Raw genomic sequence first — 22,967 nt, 5'->3', positions numbered from 1 at the left:
ATGTGGTAGCAAAGGTGTTAAATGTTATGCGTTTATTAAAAAATACCACTTAATGAAGATCTGAATTTGTTTTGCAAATAAGATCGCGAGTCACATATCGCCAAATTTACATTTCAAATTAGTAAGAAACAATATAAATATACAAGTATATATATATATATGTGCGTGTGTGTGTGTGTTTGTATTTCGATATGACAAACTCTTTTAAATGTAATCCAGTTGCATTGCATAACTTATAAATGTCTTTCTCAACAAGAATGCAGTTTAACCACACATTATTTTAATCTCTCAATTTTTTGCTCCATTTATATATTTATATATATATATATATATATAATATATATATATATATACTAGCATACCCTGCCACGCTTTGCTATGGTTTTTATTAAAATCAACAAAAAATTGGATTTTATGGACAATTAAGAGTCCACTTGTATTGATCTTTTTTCTTCAATTTATTTTAATCAAAAATTAAATTAAAATTTAATCATTTTTTCATTTATAATTATTTTTACGTTTCGGGTGTATAGAACATCTTATTCAGAAACGGTTAAAAACAAAAGAAATAAAACGTTTATATACATGTATACAACTTTTAAATATTTTTATTCAAATTAATTTAATTAAATTAAATGTAATTATTTGCAAACTAAAAAAAATCACGTTTGCATCTTTGGCGTATAACAATTAAATTTTTAAATAAAAACTCACTAAAATTTAAATTCTATACTCACTAAAAATTATATCAGTATGAAAATGAACTAGAAATTGTGAAGAAATATTTAGACTAATTTTATGTCTAGATTTTATATTATAGCTCTATTTAAAAAATTAATTATGTTTGAAATTTATGGAATAAAAGATTGTATGACTCGCTTTTGTATTTATTATAAAATGTGATTTTGCAAACAATCTTCTTTCAAGTATTATTTTTGGGTAAAATTGTTGTCAATTTAGATAATATGTAATTTCATTTATTCAAAGGTAAATACTGAATTTGTTTATTTTAAAAAAATTGAACAGTGGGTAGAAAACTCATCTGAGAAATAATAGAATTAGTCTTATTTAAATAATATAAAGACATTAATAAGACTTAATTTGATCAATCAAATAAATTTATTATGGTGGAAATAAATTACCATTTGCTTTTGATTCCTCATTAAGTTCTCATAGGAAATTATGATGCATTCTTTGAATATTTCTCTCAGAAACTTTGTGATGCATTTATTAATTATATATGAATAGTCCCATATATTTATATGTATGTATATATTTATATGTATGTATATATTTATATGTATGTGGTGTGATATATCTTTTTCATAGTAAAATTGCATTAGTCAGAATCGTTTCTTGTGAATTTCAATTTCGAAAAAGATTTCATTCAAATGAGTGTGCATACATCTTTATATAGAATAGAGAAAGGTCGTCGTTGAAAACTATATAATAAATAGTTTTAGTCTTTCGACTTCGGAGAATTTACAACTTTATATTCCTGAACAGATTTATACAGTTGATTGATATTTTTAAAAAAAAAATATTTTATATTATAGTTTGTTCGATTGATCGATAATAATAACCTTTTCTTTCGTCATCTACTTAAAATAACTATTTTAATAATAATAATGTAACTATTTTAAGTCCACTCAAAGCAGTGCGCTTAACGTTACGCCATGGAATAGCATCTTATATATATATATATATATATATATATATATATGTAGGAAATAGGGGAATACTTACATAAAAATTCTATTTTTTTTGGGAATGCTCTTATATTATTCCATACATTTAGAAGTAAAATGTTATGTCATCATCAGTGGAATCAAAAAATATAGACCAAATGTGTGAACTCTGAGGAAATTTATATATGTATATGTATATATATATATATATATATATATATATATATATATACATATAGTTTAATATTGTCTCTATGTATATAGGGCAACTAATTCAAAAAACTTGTTTTATGGCAATCTGTTGGTGTCTCAGTGGTCATTTGAATATGTGAGTCATTTTTAACATTTGTTAGTGTCTGTATCTTTATAATAAAATGTAAATTGTGCAAATGTGCAAACGTTTGTATGAGTTTCTGAACCCACGCCCGACCGGTCGAGAGTAGCAGATAAAGTTGAAAAAATATATAAATATAAATATAGGAGATTATTGCACCCACGACACTTTCCAGTTTCACAACACAACAATATATATATATACACAACACAGCACACATTATTATGGATATAAATTTGAATTAACGTAATATATAAATATATACGAATATAATCTTAGACTGAAGAGAACGAAAAAAGACCTTAGGAAACAAGTCTTATTCGAGGAACCAATTCGCTAATTTTTTGTTTTATTAAGGGGGTATTCTAGTGTAGAATTTAAAAAAAATCGATTTTTTTTTTTATTTCATATTTTCAAAGTTTAGCTATCTAAGAATATGGGTACGAAAAGGTTTTTAAAAATATGAATTATTTTCGGAGATATAGGCATTTTGCTGACTCCGTCTCCAAACTGGTTTGGCTTCACGCAAAACTTTAAATGCGTTTTTCTCAGAACAGACTTTTTCAGTACTGTTGACACGATTTCTCGAGTTTTAATCGACCGATTCACTTGAAATGTTCAGAGAGTTTTGTTTATATCTATCTATAGCTCGAACTAGGATTATCTCCAAATTCCAATTTTTATTATCTTTAAAAAAATCGATAAACTCAAAAAACAATAAAAAAGCACTTTTTTTTCAAACAGTCGCCAATTTGTAAAAAAAAAACTTTTTACTCATCGCTAGTTCGGGCGATTACGACATCATTGTAGATTAATAATCTTAGGCTAGGAGGGCTGAAATCATATCAAGACTGAGGTGCCAATTTTTTGAGAACCCCTACTACAACAGCTGCCAGTTTCTTCAATTTTCAACTTTTTTTAAAATTTTTGTATTGTATTTTAATAGTATTAATAAACAAGTTGTAAAAAATGGATGGTAAAAACATTCATTGCGATACTTTAAAAATGACCTAAAATTCATCGCTCTACCCTAGAATACCCCCTTAAGTCAGCTTAGGGGGCGTCCATTAATCACGTGAACGATTTTTTAGGAAATTTTTAACCCCTTCCCCTGTATGTGAACATCACTTGTATTTTCGAATTTACAAAAAAATTCGTAATATTTTTTATTTTTTTGAAAATTTAGGTAAAAGTTAACTACGTGATAGATCCCTCCCCCCACGTGCGATTCGTCTTTTATCAAATTTCGATTTTTTTCGAACATTTTTGAAACATTCGGATATTTTTTGAAAGGATTGAAAACAATTATCTTCAAAAATTATGAAATTTTTTGAGCTACTTGAATTTTTTTGTAAATTCAGATATTTTTAGATTTTGTTTTGAACATTTTAAAATTTCTTGAAATTTTTGGATACTCAATCATACTGATTGGTAAAAATTTGTAAATACTTGATTGCTATATTATTACCATTAATAAAAGTGATGTTTTGGAGCAGGACGTTCTAACTGATCAATCCTATAATTTTCTCACTGATACCTAGTTATTATATTAGTTGCTCCATTTTTGCAAAAGAAAGGATGCCCTACATGATTTATTTTGTAGTATGCTATTATAATCGACCATTCGAGAAAATCTTTATTTTATAAGTTAAGATTACAAAGTATAATCTTATTCTAAGACAATCTTATCCTAGAATATAATCTTATATATAAAAATGGATCGCAAAATGTGTTGGTAAGCGCATAACTCAACAACGCCTGGACCAATTTGGCCAATTCTTTTTTTTAAAATATTCGTTGAAGTACAAGGATGGTTCTTACGGCGAGAAAAAATCGAATAATTGCCGGGAAAACCCTAGAAACAGCCCTTTTCTTCTTTAATCGAGTAGGCAATGCAATTTGTAAACAATGATCTATGTCATGACATTTTGTGTAGTTTTTGATAATCTAATTTTGAATATATTTATATAAACATAGAAATATCTTTCAATTAATCAAGCTTTATTGACAGCCAAAAACATTGACGTAAATTAATTAAATTTCAAAATTCAAGAACAAATTACAGGCGAATCAGTTGATTCGGCAACTAACCAAAACGATCCACCGGAGTTTTTAAACTTGCTGGATTTGCTAGGATTGTCACCTCACAATCTTCAATTAAAGGTTGGATCGGCAATTATAATGTTGCAAAAAATCGACCAACTATATTCAAAGGATAGTATAAAGCAGAAGATGTTCTCGCACCATGCATCCCAATGCGTTTCCAGTGCGTTTATAGTACAATTAACTGTTTGTGGTATTAATTTAGAAAACCCATGTTTCTCACATGGAAAATTGTATGTTGTTTGTTCCCGTATTGGAAAACCATCAGATTTGTTTGTCCATGCGCCAGGAAATCAAACAAAAAACATCGTTTATCACAAAGCACTACAATGAAAATTGAACTGATTTTTGAATTGTGATTTACATTATTAAAATTACTTACTTTCAAATGCTTATAGTGTTTTATTTAATTATTTTTAATTCACACCGAATTATTACCAGGGTGACGGTTCTGTTCAGGATAATTTTTTGCAAAGAATAGAAAAAAGGTAGGCACAAAACACCGCCACATTACAATTTTTTTTGACAGGGCGAAGTCTGTCGGGCCGGCTAGTTATATATAAATTTATAATTTTCAACTTACATAATCTACCGAAGCTATGGGAAAGCCTCTTCTTCAACTTCTGCACCCGCGAAAGCGCTCCACTCTTCTTTTCCCGCATTGTCACTCCTGAGGAATAATAGAAAATAAATAACATTAAACAATTATATTGATTACAGAATTATTTACATTCCAATTATAAAATATAGAAATTATTTTAAAAAATAATAATAAATAAAACCATTCGCTATGTAAATGTACGAGCAAGTTACAAACTTGAATATGGATCTATTATTTAGTATCAATATTTTAGAAATAATTTTAATACTATAAAAAAATAATTCAAGAAAATTCATGAAATATATATTGACAAATATATATCCTGAATAAATTTAAAATTTGGTACGTCGACATTTTTTTTTTTGTATAAACTTTGAAACTGGCCACAACGCAGTATCTGTTAAGATTTCTTAATAATTTTTCAAAATTATATTATGTATTCATTTTAATCACATCTGGATCTACTGTGTGTGACATATGATTTATTAGTCGATTTATATAGTAATAAATCGATCGTAATAATGCTCTTTTTAATATATTGATTTACTGATCTAACAATAACCATCATTTACTCTATATTTTTTGTAGCTATTTTCTTTTTATTATTTTTTGACAATATTTGTTTTATTTTAATATTAATTTTCTCTTTTAGTTATTTTCAAATTCATAATTTTCAGAATTTTTTATGACATTTTTCTAATTCAATAAGTGATACTTTCATGCAGATTATTTATTCATGGACCTGCTTTTGCTTTTCTTTATTTATATATATATATATATATATATATATATATATATATATATATTTAAATATTATCTGTGTATTTAATGGGTATTTAAATATTTTGCAGCAAGACTACAGTATAATTCATACAATGTAAATATAATTATCAAGTACCGTATGAGCTTCTTATCATTTCTGGTATTTCATTATAAATATACTTATAAAATGTACATATATACACACAAATATATTTATAATATCTTATTAAAATATAATTATTCAACTAAACAATTAGTATCAACTAATTTCAACATTTATTATTAAGCAATTAAAAATTTGTTCGTTTGGAGTTAAAATATAATCTTATAGCACATGGTAAGGAAATTTTTGATAATTTTTTTCAACTTTGTTACTTCACACATATATTTGTAATGTTTATTAAATCCAGTTCATTTATAATGGAATTTAAAGAATATTAATTAAATTTATAATTAAATTACAACAATATTGAAGTTTTAATAGAAACTGTTGAGGGAAAGTGGATTCAGGTGCAAGAGAATAAATCGCACATAAATTGTTCCTTAAATTTAATTCGAAGACATAATTTTGAAAAAATTAGAATTAGAATATAAATAGTTTTGTATACTGCCCTCCTGTATCTGCTTCATTTTTATATAATCCAATATAATAGATGTTTGCAGTTTAATACAAATTAAATAATAAATTCTTAGTACTCTATTGCAAATATTTTCAAAAACAGCAAAATTAAATTGTTATATATAAATGTATTTAAATTCATTTGCGTCTATTTAAATAATATGATGTATGTATTAAGATACACGTTTTCATTGCATAACGACAAAATCGATGGAAAATATTCAGTAATTTGTTTGGCAAAGACAAATACACAAATATAAAATAACGAGCATTTTTCTAATCGCATTTAGAATATTTATTCTATTTTTATTGAAAGAAAAAAAACATGTTCTTGTACTGAAAATAAAAGGAAAATATCGATGAATAATTGATGATATCGATTTGCAGAGTGACGTGGTAAAAATACACATATTACTTTATTTATTAAATGGATAATTGATATATAGTATAAATATATCAAATTAATTATTTTTAAACTGTTATCCAAATAATTATTCAAATTAAGAAATAAACTCTCGAATAAGCATAAGTAATACTTGCTTCTCGTAAGATCAAATAGTTTAATGAGAACTTTTTTGTAATAAGCAAAATGTTAATCATATCAAATGCCATATTAAAGTAAAGAGATTAGTACCAAAAATCTAATATTAATACTATAATTCTTACAAATCAGCCTTTATTAGAAATGTAGATAAAAAAGATAGAGATTGAACAGAAAATACCACATTCAGCAAGGTTAGATGAAAATATGAATTCTAAATTAGGTGTTCCGTAGGGCAGCGTACTCGGACCACTATTATATGTGTTAAATACAATAGACATATTTGTATAATCTAAAATCTACTATAGCTACCTCGAGATTAAATAAAAAATGGCCCCTAGATAATATATAATTACAATCATTAAAATATATATTTTAAGTAACATATTGTAATTTTTTTGATTGCTAAATAAATCTATTACAAAAAAATCTAGAATGAAGTCTAAAATTCTTAACGTTTACATATCCAAAGAAATTCGTTAATTGATAACTGTTCAAGATCCATTACTTTGTCAAATGTAAAGTATTGGAAGTCAAGTAAAAAAGTACACAGTACATTTATTCTAAATTCACAATGGGTGGACCGTGAATCCTTTCTCAAACCAATCACAAGTTATTGATATAAAAATACTAAATCCTTTATTATCATTATCTAATTGGCTCTCTGTCTAATTCTAGTGATCTTAATTTAAATCCGCAATTAAAATAAAACAGTTTTCGCAACTTTCGCCGCAAACACAACAATGGTACTTATAATATTTCACATTCTTCGGTTTGTTGGAGCGATTCACGCCAACCACGATATCGATTCGAAACAAAGATAATTATTATTATAAATAATTATTTGATTTACATATAATATAATAGATACTTGGGAATGGATACAACAGTTCCGTACAAACAATTAAAAATGGTTAAAGGCACTCTTTCCAGCCAGTTACTAATATCTATATGACTAAAATCATGCATATATAATTTAGTATGCTCTATAACTAAGGAATCTAATTTTGGTTTTTGACTAATAGATAAAGACTAATAGATGAGAATTCTTTCCTAGATGAAAGGTATCGTAGATACCTGGCGATATACGAAGAAAAAATAAGAAACAACGCTGGTTGGACCCACACTTTCTTTTGGCAAAACTATACACCTTACTTAATTTCCAAACATTGATATATTCTAATTTTACAAAGTGTAAATTATCTTATATATAAAAATGGAGCCCTCGATAAAATGATCCGCTAAAACTCGAAAACGGCTAAACCGATTTGGCCATTCTTAGTCTTGAAAAATTCGTGCCAATCCAGAGATTATCGGAAAGTTGAGATAATATTTCAAAATCGCTCAGAAACTTTACACTTTTAATTTGAAAATTTTTGTAGAAGCGTAATTTAAATAAAACAAAGGACGGTGGCTAATACGTCAAATGTCAAACGTTTTTGACAGATGATGTTCAATTACGTTTAATAGGATGTTTTACGTGAATATTATTTAATTGTAGTAATTAGTTTTGTTTGTAGTTTTATTTATACACAAAAACGTTATTAAACGGATCGCAAGTGTTACTAGAAACTCAAAATATCAACTTTTTTTAAATGTTGATATGAAAATGCACTTTTTGCCATATTTTTCTGAAACACGGTGCTATGAAAGATCTCATTTGAATAATTGTATACTCATTGGTATTTAAAAAACATTTTCTAGGTTATATTATTTTTTATTTATGTTATTTCAATTCAGAACCTAAATTTGCTATCGATCAAAGGGACATTTTATCGAATAACATTTTCCCAGTTATAATTTTCCAGAATTCATCGTTGTTTGTTTGAAATGTGTTATTTATTGTTATACAATTGGTTTGATTTTTATAATATGATTAATATTTACTAAATTAATTCTGGTCTACATATATACTTTTCATTAAATTTACTTTAATTCATCGAATGTTACTGGAAACTTTTCAAAAAGCAGGTCAAATAAGAAATACTTAATTGATTTTCTATCTCTCCTCGCAGAAATTTGAAATTTTTGTATAAGCTCAGTAGTATTATTTACAATTATACACAAAATCCAGAACCCAAAAAGAATCTGAAAAACTTGAAACGTAATCAATAAGTCAAAACACAAAAAAAAACTTGGATGAATTGGATTATACTATGTTTTCTATAGAAAGTGTATAAAACTTCCAGTTTGATTGTATTGACAAAATATAGACAAATTAATGAGGTTGATTGTTTTTGTAATACCTCATTGTATATGACATTCCACCAACACATCCTTATACACTTAAAACATTAATATTTTTCATTCTCTAGAAATTGTTTGGAATATACCTCACTTAGCAAAACAACGTTTGCCGGGCCAGCTGGTATTTAATAAATCTTATAAGTCCTAAAGATTTGAAGGGTTTTATGCATTTATGATTTTTCAAATTTCTATAAAAATGTTTATAACTATTAATTTGAAGTATAATTCATCGTATCGATATCTTTAGAGACAATTTTTAAAGCTTAACTATTCAAGAATATGTGTATGTGAAGATTTTTTCAAATTTTAATTTATTTTAGAAGATACAGCCATTTGACCTGCTGATCCTCTTCTGTTTCCTTCCTGTTTCAATACGATGTACTTCCACGAGTTCTACTTAGCCCACTTGCATTTTTCAGGAAATACCAGCCTCATCCCCAAATTTCAATTTTTACTATTTTTAAAAAATTCGAGAAACTCAAAAAAGTGGTAAAAAAGATCTTTGAAAATAGTCTTTTTTTTTTTTTAAACCTAATCCGGTCACTTGCCAATTTTTTTGTGAATCCCCACTTCAACAACTGCTAATTTTTACAATGTTTTAAAATAGACCTAAAATTCATGTCTCTATACTCAAATAATATGGATTTTTCTATAATTTTTTCCGCAAGTCCGACCCTGTACTCCATCCGTCATGTGCGCATTCCGTTATTTTTTAAAGAGCCGCCAGTAGTCTTCTGGTAGAGAATAAATAGAGAAAGAGACGGCAAGGGGGCCCGTTAAATACTCACAACTTGTAAGGTACCTACTCTTATAACTGTACAACACCACGACAACAACAACAAATTCCTTATGACAACAATCGGCTATTGAATCAATCTATTGATAGATAAATAGATAAAACATCTATTTAGATGATTAGATAATTCATCTATAAAATAGATTAAATTATATCTTGCGGAAGCAATATTATTGTAATAGTGTTAGTAGAAGTGAGATAGACTAAATTGGTCAACACAAATAATACTAGATTAGATGTAAGTGGCATTTTCTGTGCAAATCTAAAAAAAATCTATCACAATATTTCTGAAAATTTGATTATAATTTATATGAAAGTAAAAAAAGAGTGCGTGTAAGGATCACACGCGATTGAAGTAAAACTTATTTGTTACTATTTAATTTACATTTAAGTAAAAACAAATACATCATATAACAATTTTGAATAATGTTTATTAGTAACATGGTAACACTCGTAATGGACATATTTATTAGTGTCAACCATTATACACATTTATATAATGTGTATAAGTATGGCTTTTATACTTCAAATATGACATGATCGGTTTGTCATTGTAATTAGCATTTAGAAATAAAGTAATTGCTGATTAATAACTTCTATAATATTCATTCACACAGTGGATTATGTTAAACAACGCCTAAACAAATATTGTTTTCACTATTTCAATCATCATCATATATATTTGTGTTTGAAGAACTTCATATAATTAAAATTAGCATGCATTCATTGAATGCTTGTATTTTTTTTTTTTACTTTTTCGCTGGCGATATAATCTCATTCTTTGAACAGCTGTAATATCTGTCTTGCCTATAAAATATTTTCCATTTTAATAACTTCAAAGATTTATAGAAACTACGAATAATATAGAAATAATTTCTAACCAATAAACTTATGTTTATTACAAATGTTTAATTTGTTTTATTATTTTCAAGGAACAGGGTAAAATATTCTTTTGATTCAGGCATTTTCCATTGAATCAAGGTTTGTACTACGATGTAATTTTAAAATGTTTATTTATCTATCTATTTTGATTTCCTTGTTGATACTGGTACGCATACAACGTTGATGCCGGAACGCATACAACGACAGATCTCTATTCACATACGCGACGACTAATCACAATCGACCCGTATAGAAATGATATCATCGAGAGCGAATGATGAATCATTGGCACTCGACTCTTATCTGCCGTAACGCATTTCCGTTGCATTTGTACGGATTTACGCCCTAGTCGCGCCTAAAGAAGTTTCACTTCAAAAATGATGGCCCTCATTGTCTATTTTTCATCCATCTTGGCAACGTGCGAGTAGAAGTCAAATCAAATGAGAGAGTTCTAAGAATCGGACATGTGTCTGCTGATGTCTTTTTTAAAGTCATCAGAAACATCCGGCCTTTGTGTGTATACAAAATAAACTAGCTGTAAGTGGAATTCTGTCTTAAGGCAATTAGGGCATCGTGCCTTGAGGCAAATTGCTGGAACTTCCCGTACCAAAAATTATTATTTTTTCAAAAACGATTAACGATTTTGAAAAAAAATTTACTTCGGAAAAATAAGATTTTTGACAAACAATTAGACAAAAAATTACTTTTTTTCGAAAAAAAAAATTTTATTTTTTTTTTTTTTAATTTTTTTTTTGAAGAAAAATGTTTTCTCTATTTTGACATATTTTGAAAGATATAAACTTTTTTTCAAAGCAATCGTACTGCTTTAACTGCATAAAGACGAAATATCAAACAGCGTAAGCGCCCCGTCGACGTCTAACGCGTAAACATTGGTACGGAACCCATAGGAATGTAAACCAAAATCATACTTATTGTTAAAATCTCTATAAAATATCTGATAATTTGATGTGCATATGTCTAATGATCATTTTTGACCGCCAAATGGCATTTTTTTTTTACTTTTTTCATTAGATCTCCGAAACCGCTAGACCTGCCTTTATGAAAATTTGATCGGTTCTTCACCTTGTCAATACAAGTAAAATGTTTTTTGAATTATTAAAATCGGACGCTCCGTTCTCTTAAAAACTGAGTTACCGTTTTCGGCACTTTTTGCCCCGTATCTTCGGAACGGCTAGACCTGACTTCGCCAAAAACTAATCAGCACGTCTCCTCATCAATACGAATCGAATGTTTTTTGAATTATTCAAATCGGTTGATCGGTGTTCCCGAAAACGTCGACGAAAATTTGTATCCGCACATACATACACACACGCACACACACACACACATACACACACACACACACACACACACACACACACATACATCCATTTTTTCTAAGGTATGCCAAAATATTCAGAAACCTTTGAAACGTCGAGAAAAGTAAAAATTTTCATTTTCGATTTTTTTGCGATTACTATAACTTGCCCTACGGGAAGTTAATAAATAATTAACCACCATATGAATGACAGCCAACAGTAGGGCTCCCATAGAAATATGAAGACTCCGAGACTCCGCCGCAGATTCCATTATGTCATTAATAGAAAAATCTTATATTGCATATTAATTCTGATGTACATAAAACAGATAATTGACAAACTACAGACTCCGGAAGAAATATTAAAATTCCATCGATTCCATTATATCATTTCAATTATTTTTGGGCCAAAAATATTACGGTAATAGAAAAATCACTCGCCGCCAATTTGTGCTAATTATAATTATGAGTATTTAAATGTGCTATTTTTACATACCCGAAATTTTTTTGTACTTAAATTTCACTAATTGCGGAAAGTAAATAATTGTTAATTAGACTAATTTGGTGTTTGCTAATAATAAAAATATGATCTGCGAAAATTTTTCGCACGGTAACAAAGAGATAATAAAAACTCAAAAACGATTTGACCGAAAACTAACTCTTCAGTGGTAAAGGGAAAGGGAGGTCACTTAAAAGAAATGTTTTCAATGCCAAACGATAAGTGGTTGTTTGTAATTTTTGCCATTTATTTCTACAATATTACTATAGTGTTATCGTTCATTAAATCTTAAAAAATTCCTTTGACAAACGCTAAAAAGAATTATCAAAATCCGAATAACCGTTTAGGAGGACCATCAAATGATTCACTCGTAAAGAAGAATTTTATATATAAGATATATATATATATATATATATATATATATATATATATATATAATGTTTATAATTCCTGCGTGATGTATGGCTTCGTGTCTCTCTCGAGGTCCTTCATTAAATATGAACAAGAACCTTCCTCCTTTTCCGTAACTTTATATATAAGATATATTACAAGATGCACGTTATATTCCATGTGCAACTTTATGGCGATATCTTTTATTTCTTCCTCTTTTTTCTTTATGAAAGTATACACTTTAATGTATCGCATTAAGTATTTAGCAAGTTGTTTATGGTTTATGGCACTGAACTCTTTTTCCTTCGTGCCAGAGTATTGCATTTGAAAGTTACGTAATATTCATCTCATATATTGTATTTATGTTGTAAATTTATATCCCATATATTTGGTATAAAGCTCTCTAAAGATCAGAGACATGGACTCGAGGAAAGACTCAGAAAAATTCGAGGCTCATACGCCGAATCATACGTCAAATGTCAAATGATTTTGACAGATTATGTTCAATAAAATTTAATAGGATGTTCTAAATGAATATTATTTAATTGTAGTAAGTAGTTTTATCTACCAGATGATAGATGAACAAGAGAAAAAACGCTTTTTATCTTTATTATAATTATAATAATTAATATATTCTACTAACAACCACTAACAAACACTTTTAATCTTCTTCTTATCTTTTTATATATAAAAATAGAGCTCCACATTATGTTAGATTCGCTAAAACTCGAAAACGGCTGAACCGATTTTCCAGTTTTAATCTTGAAATATTTGTGCCAATCCAGAGGTTGTGCAAACGTGAGAAATTATTTCAAAACTGCGTAGATTCTATACAATTTTATTTAAAATTTTTTGGTGAAACGTAATTTAAAATAAAACATTGGCCGGCGACTCATACGTCAAACATTAAATGGTTTTGACAGATTACGTTCAATAAATTTAATAGGGTGTTTTAGATGAATATTATTTAATTGTAGTAAGTATTTTTATTTGTGCACAAAAGCATTATTAAACGGTTCGCAAGAAACTCAAAATATAAACTTTTTCGTTAAAAAATGTTAATATGAAAATACACTTTTTGAGTTTATGGCACTATTTTTTTGCAAATCATATTTTCTTCAAAGCCTGAAAATCAACTCTGAAAGAACTCAGTAGTATAATTTTATACTCATTTGTATCTATAGAAAATTTTCTGGATTATGTTATTATTTTATTTAAATTATTTAATTTAAGATCCTAAATTTGGAATCGATCGAAGGAAGCATTTTGTCAAATAACTTTTTTTGAGTTATAACAGATTTCCAGTTTGATTGTATTAGAAAAATATGGCCAAATGGATATTGTTAATATAATCTGTATTATATTAAAGAGAAAAAGTTTGGGGTTTATTGCTTTTATATTACCTCATTGTATATAGAATTTGAACAGCATATCTTTATGCACTTACAATATATTAGATTCTCTAAAAATTGTTCACAAATACTTTATATATAATAAATATAGAGACAATCGCCTCTATACCAAAGAAACCGTTAAATTCCAACTTCAACAAAATATTTTATTAATATAAATAATAAAATCAAAATATTTCAATCTCTTCCATATTACCTTTAATAAAACAGGTTCGAACGGATGTCAAAACATATCTTCAACAAAATGCACAGAATTCTTCTCTCAATCTCAAGAAAACAACACAGTTGTTCCAAATTCAAAATTCAACTAAATTCAAAACACTGCACTTGTCGAATTCAAACATTTGTTAAATATTTATTGAATTAATTATAAACAATTTCTGAATAATCTTGGAATGAGTCATAAATTAAAATGCACTAGGAAAGAATTCGATGAAGACATTAATTTGAAAGGAGCAAACTGCACTTGTTATTTATTATTAACAATATATAGATATATATATATATATATATATATAATTTATCTGTGAAATTATGTAAGAAAATCACAAAATATTCGAAAGTATAAAGTTTAGCATTTATTATATTAATAGCAATGAATAATTAATTTGTTGATAAATATTAAATAGTAAGCCTACTTTTTAATATTTTTCCACAACACCATAGAACAGAATCAACTCTACAAACACGACTATAAAATTTTATCATATATTTTTAATTAATTTAATCAAGTTTTGTTAATTAATTTAAACATTTCAGTATGTTTTTCGACGTCGACAAATCAAGTCTGTCGAAAGTTTGAAACGATACTGAGTCGTGGAAGCGGCAGGTGTTTCCATATATACAAACTAACACCGATGGAGACTAATATTGCTTTTGTCCATATATGAATATAAATATACATATACACATGTATAAATGAATATATACATATACAATTTATTTATACAAACGTGTATGTATGTATAGAGTGATGGTCTGATTGAGATTCTGAATGGATACTTTCAATTTGAACATATGTTGAATTAACATTGTTTGAAATATAAACGGTTAGAGTTTGTATATTTTACTAATTTATATTTATATATATATATATATATATATATATATATATAAATGTAATTATTTTATTTTTCTAAACTTAATGTATGCGTTTAGTTTTTTTATTTAATATGCCACATATAATTACATCGACACACCTGTAATTACACATAGTATTACTACAATTATGATTTATTTAACTTAAATGTACATATTAATTTTTAGTGAGTATTTTTATCATTTTAAAGTTCCCGAAGAAGATGATATCCTATGTGACGATAGAAGTATATGAAAAATTAAATATTTAATTTTTTTAAGAAGAAAAAACGAAGTCTTGAATGTTTATAAAAACTATGTGTATTTTCTAAAAAAAAAACGTTACCATATTTTTTTATATAGAACATAATATACAAATAACAAATAGATTTTTCGGAGAAAAAAAAGTATTAATTTTCGACGTTTCACAACTAATCACACTCCATCATCATGATTTTATTAAAATATTCAAACTTTTTTAACTTCCAGAAAAAATTCCAAAATATTTGAAAAGTATAAAAAAAATTAAATTTTCCCAAAAGGCCATTTTTTTTTCAAACATTTTAAAATTCTCAAAAATATATATTTTTTTCGAAGTTTAAAAAAAAACTAAATCTTTTAAAAAGAAAATTTGGTAGGGAAATTTGCCTCAGGCACGATGCCATGCACAACTAGTTGTTTTTAAACTTCCCATAGGGTGAGTTATAGTAATCGCAAAAAAATCGAAAATGAAAATTTTTACATATCTTAACGTTTCACAGATTTCTGAACATTTTGGGATACCTAAAAAAAAATGAATGTGTGTGCGTATGTGCGTATGTATGTATGTGCGGATACAATTTTTCGTCGACGATTTCGAGATCAACCGATCAACCGATTTGAATGATGCAATAAACATTCGATTCATATTGATAAAGAGACGTACTAACCGTTTCTAAGATACAGACGAAAAAGTGTAAAAATTCAAATTTTTCAAAAACGTTAATTTTTTTTATAATTTAAAATTATCAAAAATCATTTATTTTTCAAAGTCCTAAAGAAAATCTGAGTCTTTGTTAAAAAAATTAATTTTTGTTACGAAGTAACAATTTGCACGATGCCACGCACACTAGTCGTTTTTTTTTTCTGAATACTTCCATCAATAATTCAATTTTTAAAATTGATAACTCAGAAAGTTTAGAATTTATAAAAATATATAAGGTAACCACGCTCGTATATCGAATCGCTTGCATCTCGAAGCAACTTTTCCCATATAAATACATTGAAATTCCATTAAAATTGTTCCAGAATTGTGGTTCAATTTATTCTTCGTTGAACATAATTGATGATTTTTATCCACAACTTAGAGCTCAGAAATGCTTTATATTGTTTAATAGTTGTATTTTTACTGTAATTAATTCAATTAAGATAACTTATTTTCTGTAATTATTAAATTTAATCCGGTATCCATAATATAAAAATAAATAAATATAAATATAAATAAATTTATAAGCATTAATACAGCTTAAGCATATTAATGCTAATATTAAATTATTTTGAGGCCCTTATCTCGAGTTATATCCTTTTATCATCTCCTGTTTGAAGACAAAACATAATAATGATGGTCATTCTCATATTTTTCAATTATTTCACGCTTTAATTTGAGAAACATGGATTTTTTCATGGGCCCATGGTTATAAATGTAAATCATTTTGTCTAAATCGTTTCTACACAATTAATATTAATATTAATATATAATTGAAATGACCAACTATAAAATCATTTACTATCACAAAACAACCAAAATATTTCTATGGTAAGAAAATCATTGTTGCAACTTTTTTTTATCTCTTTTATTTACAACTGTCCAGTAAAGGGCATTCAATAAATTTGATAAATTTACAATAGTCGGCCGAAAAGGGACATTGCATACTACAAGGGCATGTTGGAAAAAACAACTCAGTAGTTGTTTTTCCATTCGATATAAAATTCACAGTATTTTATTGACGAAATTTTCTATATTTCCACTTCACCATTAACATTTTCTTAGAAAACTCTAATTGGCTCAAGTTCGTATGTCGAAGCAACGAATCGCTCTTTTGGCGGTTTGCATTTCAAAACACTCGTTAGCCAGGTCACTCGTAAGTCGAGGTACCACTGTATGAAGAAGAGAAGTAAAAAAATCTATAAAATAGTATTTCATGATTTACCTCTATTTTTCATCAAGGTTTCGATAAATGTGTCGCCATAAGTATACAAAAGACACGAGAAAAGATTTTGTCGAAAAGTCCTTCGATCACCTGTATACATCACGTGTATTATACTTCCTTTAAGTTGCCAATAGCTAACATTTTTCCTAGATTCAAAAATAGGCATAAAGCCATATCCTAAATCTTGTTTTCGTATATATAGGTTGTCCTACGCCCTAGATAACACACACCCACAGAATGAAAGAGTAACATGATGGATTCTTGTTTTTGTTATCTTTATCATTTTTCCCCACATTGTCCCACATATGGGACGATAAAGGCGACAACGGCAACCTCACCACTCGATGCGTATTGGGTGAGTTTTTTCGTACGTGGGCGAGGGACGGAAATATTGAATACGAAACTAGTGGAAAACATTTTAATAGGATAAGATATTTATCTTGTCTCAGTACTTGTTTTACGTGAAACGAAACAATTTCATAACCTATCAAATTAGAAAAAAATCTTATGTAACCAAACGACCCAAAATTATGAAACCACCGAACCTGTCCTCTCCAAAAACTAACCATTTCTTCACATCTTCAACATAAACAATATATTTTTTCTATTTCTATCGACCGGACCTGCCTTTGTCAAGGGCGAGAATTATAGTATTCTAGATCCTCCCCCACAAAGTAATGCCTCGCGGCGGTTTCCGTGAATACCAGAGACAAAAGCAAACCGGAGGTTTTAATAGGTATTATACCCAGGCAGTATTGAGCCCGACATACCCATACAAAAGACCTAGTCTGGGATGCATAAATGCATTTCCTTCGCTATACAAAAAAATACACATAGATCCATTTTTTCTAAAATTTTTTAAGATGTGCCAAAAAGTTCAGAAACCTCTGAAACGTAAAGATTTGCAAAAAAAATTCATTTTAGATTTTTGTCGTATAATTTATATTACCCTGATGATGAGAAGGTTGATAATAATAATAAAAGGTGCTGTGCTTTTTCAACTCCGACTTTAATCAAAAACTTCTCATTGCCATATCTCATCGCAGTGTCCGGTGTAAAATTTGTAAAATACTGGAATCTTGGCCATAAAATAAATTTGATGAATATTATAAATGTTATATTTAGAAGTGTTAGTTTGTGTGTCATACCTATAACCGAAGGTTTTAGTCGGTATTATGCCAGGCGGTATTGAGTTCGACATACCCAGACAAAAGACCTAGTCTGTGATGCGTAAAGGCATTTCCTTCGCTATACAAAAAAAACACACACATCCATTTTTTCTAAGGTATGCCAAAAAGTTCAGAAACCTCTGAAACGTAAAGATTTGCAAAAAAAATCATTTTTGATGTTTTGATATTATTTTAATTTACCCTATGATAAAATTGATAATAATAATAAAGGGTACCCTCTGCTTTTTTGTGAGTTGTGTTCAAAATTCCAACTCTAGTCAAAAACTTCCCATTGCCATATCTCATCGCAGTGCCCGGTGTAAAATTTATAAAATCTTGGTCGGAAAAATGTATTTATTGATATTTTTCGAACCGGATGGATTTTCCTATATATTCCTGAAAATAATTATCCTAATCCTAAAAATAATTATTTTGGTTTCGGTGATAACGATTATCACCTTCTTCAGGAACTGTATATCTATATAGTATTTTATCTAAAAAAAAATAGTTACTATTAAAAGTTCAAAGATAATAAGTTTATTTTCAAATTTTTAGTTTTTTTCTATCAGATTAGAATCAAAAACTTTCCTATACATATTTACTGTCACTTGTTTACTAACACACATAATTTAATAAAATTATAATCCTTACTGAATTTTCATTGTTGCCGCAAAAACTCGAAATTTTTATATATTCTCAATTTAATTTTAATATTTTTTAGACAAAAATATCAGATATAGATATAAAGTGTTTAGTATTTAGCACTAAAACTAACATATTTTAATATAAAATAATAAAAATCTAAGATTGTTTAATAAATCAATGTATAATAATTATCGAGATCCTTAAATGCTACCTTGAGGCACACCATTTTAATCCAAGAAAACGAAATTAAATAATTATTCCGAGTGTACATGAATCATCGATAGATAGTGTTATCAATTTTAGTTGTTTGTTTTTTTTTCAGATACAGAATAAATATTTTTTATGACATATCGATAAAAGCAAACGATTAATTTCCCATTTCTTATTGATAAGAGAAAAAGCTTCGGACTATCTTATCACTCGGTATACACTTTATGATTTATATACATTCAGACACATTGTATAGTAAAAAAATATTTTTTATTGTTATTGATAAATAAATTCAATTTTAATGTAAAAGACTCATTTTTAGCGTAATTTTTAGTACTATTTTATTTTTCTAAATCACATCATTTATCATACATGAGCTTTCTGAGGTTATTGGTAGTCTTCTCAGCTATTTTAATTCAATGTATGAATAAATATTATTAATGTTATATTTAGAAGTGTTAGTTTGTGTGTCATTCTAATTATCACACGTCCATGTGCTTTTTTATGACGCCGATATTTATTTGTTATTAATTATTATTTATTGACAATGTTTTGCATGCCAATTGCATATGTCACTATTTGCATTTGAATCATACACCCACACACTAATATTATATTTATTAACATCCCGTAGGGTAAGTTATTGTGATGGGCCGAAAATCGGAATTGAAAATGTTTACATTTCTCGACGTTTTGAAGTTTTCTGAACATTTTGGCATACCTCAGAAAAAATGGATGTGTGTGTGTGTGTGTATGTATGTATGGATACAAATTTCCAGTCACGTTTTCGGGCGCACGGATCAACCGATTTGAATGGTTCAAAAAACATTCGATTCCTATTGATAGGGAAAAGAGCTGATTAGTTTTTGGCAAAGGCAGGTCCAGCCGTTTCGGAGATACGGAGCAAAGAGTGCAAAAAATAGAAATCGACTTTTTGAGAGAACGGAGTATCCGATTTAAATAATCTAAAAAACATTCAATTAGTAATGATTGGGAGAAGTGTTTATTAGTTTTTGGCAAAGGCAGGCCCAGCCATTTCGAAGATATGGAGCTAAATATGTAAAAAATGGCAGTTTTTGAGAGAACTAAGCGTCCGATTTAAATGATTCAAAGAACTTTCTGCTTGTCTTAACAAAATAATTGATTGTCAAAAAAAAAATTTTGTTTCAACTTTTTTTTTTTTAATTTTTTGTATATCGAAAATAATTCAGATTTTATTTTTAATTCTGACTATAGTATAGTATAGTATTTGTAATATACTTTACAAATAATTCCAACTTTGCAATTCAGTTTATATAATTCTTATAAATATTAGACAATGTTACAATATTTATAATAATCTATTTGAAAACATTTAGTATTCCTCGAACATTTCGTTACGGTACGGGAAGTTCCAGCAATTTGCCTTAAGGCACGATGCTATAATTGCCTCAAGACAGAATTCCACTTACAGCTAGTTTATGTTACATTTTTTCAGTAGTGCCAAAGGAACATGATTTTTGGATATTTTTGAAGTAAAACTTCTTTAGGCGCCAACGTATATGTATGTATACTTATATATATGGATATATGTATATATGTATATTGTAAAATATTTATCGGAGTTATTTGGCAATTGTCCAGTGAGTGCATTCTAAAGTGTAAATGTCAAATGTCTCTCTCATAAATCCAAATGGGGGCTCTCTCTCGGAATTAGAGAGAATTTATATTTAGCCCTGTGTGCGAATTGTTACGATTAAAAGTCACAACAGGATACACAATTTCATATCGTAAACATAAAGGAATTATTAGGTACTATAAATAGTGCGGAGCGTTTATGCACTCACTTATTGCATTTCTTGTAACTTTTGAACCGTTTGTTTGATGTGAATAAAATATTCGGCAAATTTGTACGAAATTAAATTATCTATAACAATGTCTAACACTATATTTACCTACAGCAAATCGGTATACTTTAAAATCGTAATCGAAGATGAACAATTGGTGTAAACGCGCTAGAGGTGCATTTGTTTACCGCATCGTCGGTAAATATCCAACCATTCGATAAGTATCAATGGTGTTCAAGATGAATTTGTAGAAAATAAAATAATCTAAAATTTTGTCAAACATCACGAAATCCTAAAACAACTTGGTATACTTCGAAATGGCTACTGGAAATTTATTAATATTAATTTCACAAATATTACACATCAATAGTGCACAATTCGTATATGCATGTATTTATAATTTCTCTTATAGCTTTTAAACCGTTCGTCAGATTTATATGAAATATTCGACAAATTTATACAAAATTCAATTATCTACAACTTTTTCTAACACATCACGACCCTAGAGCAACTGGTATACTTTAAAATTGACAATGAAAATGGATAATTTGAAAAAACGTAATGGTACAGTGAATAGATAACTCGCTCATGCATTTTATTTTATTGCATGACTTGTAACTTTTTAAACCGTTTGTCTAATTTAATACAAAATATACAAAATTAATTTATTATACATGTTTTTCTAACACTTCATGACCCTAGGAGCAACTTGGTTTACTTTTAAATTGACAATGAAAATAGATAATTTATAAACGTCTAAAGTAATAGTACTTCGTTTGGATAACTTGTTTATGCATTTATTTATTACAACTCTTGTAACCTTTAAACAATCGTCTAATTAAAATCGAATATTTTGACAAATTATACTAAAGTGAATTATCTACGACATTTTCTATATTTATACTCTACATCAACGTGTACTTTAAAACATCAATTAACACAGAAAATGAATCAGAGCACTCGATAAATATAAATCCAGACTAATCGCTAATTATTATTATAACAATTTTGTCAAAACACTTTATCATGAACAAAAAAAATATTATTCTGTCCTTTTATCGCCGTCCATTTATTATTTTTAATCGATCGATTTGTTTTGGCGACTTCAAGTCTAGACAAATAGGTGAAGACTGAAAACTAAAAGAGCAAATCGCTCGCTAATGGAAAATGAAAAAATATGCAACTGAAAAATAATTTCATTTCGTTCCGGATAATTGATATTTATTATATTGTCCCACTATTGCGCACCCTTGGGCAATTTCGGTAAAAGGATTAATTTGTAAAATTGTTAATAATTGTTTCCCAAACTCTTTTTTACATTTCAACTCAGAATCAGAACTACTTCGAAATTATTGTGCTATAAACTGTTTGTTGAAGACTTAACCTGAAGCAACCCATCGTTAACCTTTTTCCTAATAGAGATGTATCTACTAATTTATCTATTATATAAAATAAGTCGGGTTTTCCTTCCTGACGATATAACTCCAGAACGCACGAACCGATTTCGACGATTTTGCATTCGTTGGAAAGGTCTCGGACTCCGTGAGGTTTATAGCAAAGAAAATTGAAGAAAGTTTCAACAGAAAAGCGTTTCTTTTTTCACATACAGCATCATCTTGATTCTAATAATTGCCTACTGTTATGCCATTTGCACACCCC

At 27.9% G+C, this 22,967-nt stretch overlaps 1 protein-coding gene across 1 annotated transcript in view; it reads right to left on the bottom strand.

The window, feature by feature from the left end:
• Positions 1 to 22,967, bottom strand: part of LOC113387725 (cyclin-dependent kinase 14-like) — a 62,288-nt gene that overhangs the window by 14,426 nt on the left and 24,895 nt on the right. Inside the window, 1 exon segment of the mRNA XM_026625093.1 lies at positions 4,709 to 4,795. Within this exon segment, the coding sequence (XP_026480878.1) occupies positions 4,709 to 4,795 (87 nt within the window).

Source organism: Ctenocephalides felis, unplaced genomic scaffold (assembly GCF_003426905.1).
Source record: "Ctenocephalides felis isolate EL2017-DRISC unplaced genomic scaffold, ASM342690v1 CF-g0.4_SCAFFOLD_03572, whole genome shotgun sequence".
NCBI lineage: Eukaryota > Metazoa > Arthropoda > Insecta > Siphonaptera > Pulicidae > Ctenocephalides > Ctenocephalides felis.
The sequence above is the reverse complement of the archived record's forward strand: the minus strand, read 5'-3'. Positions and strand labels throughout refer to the sequence as shown.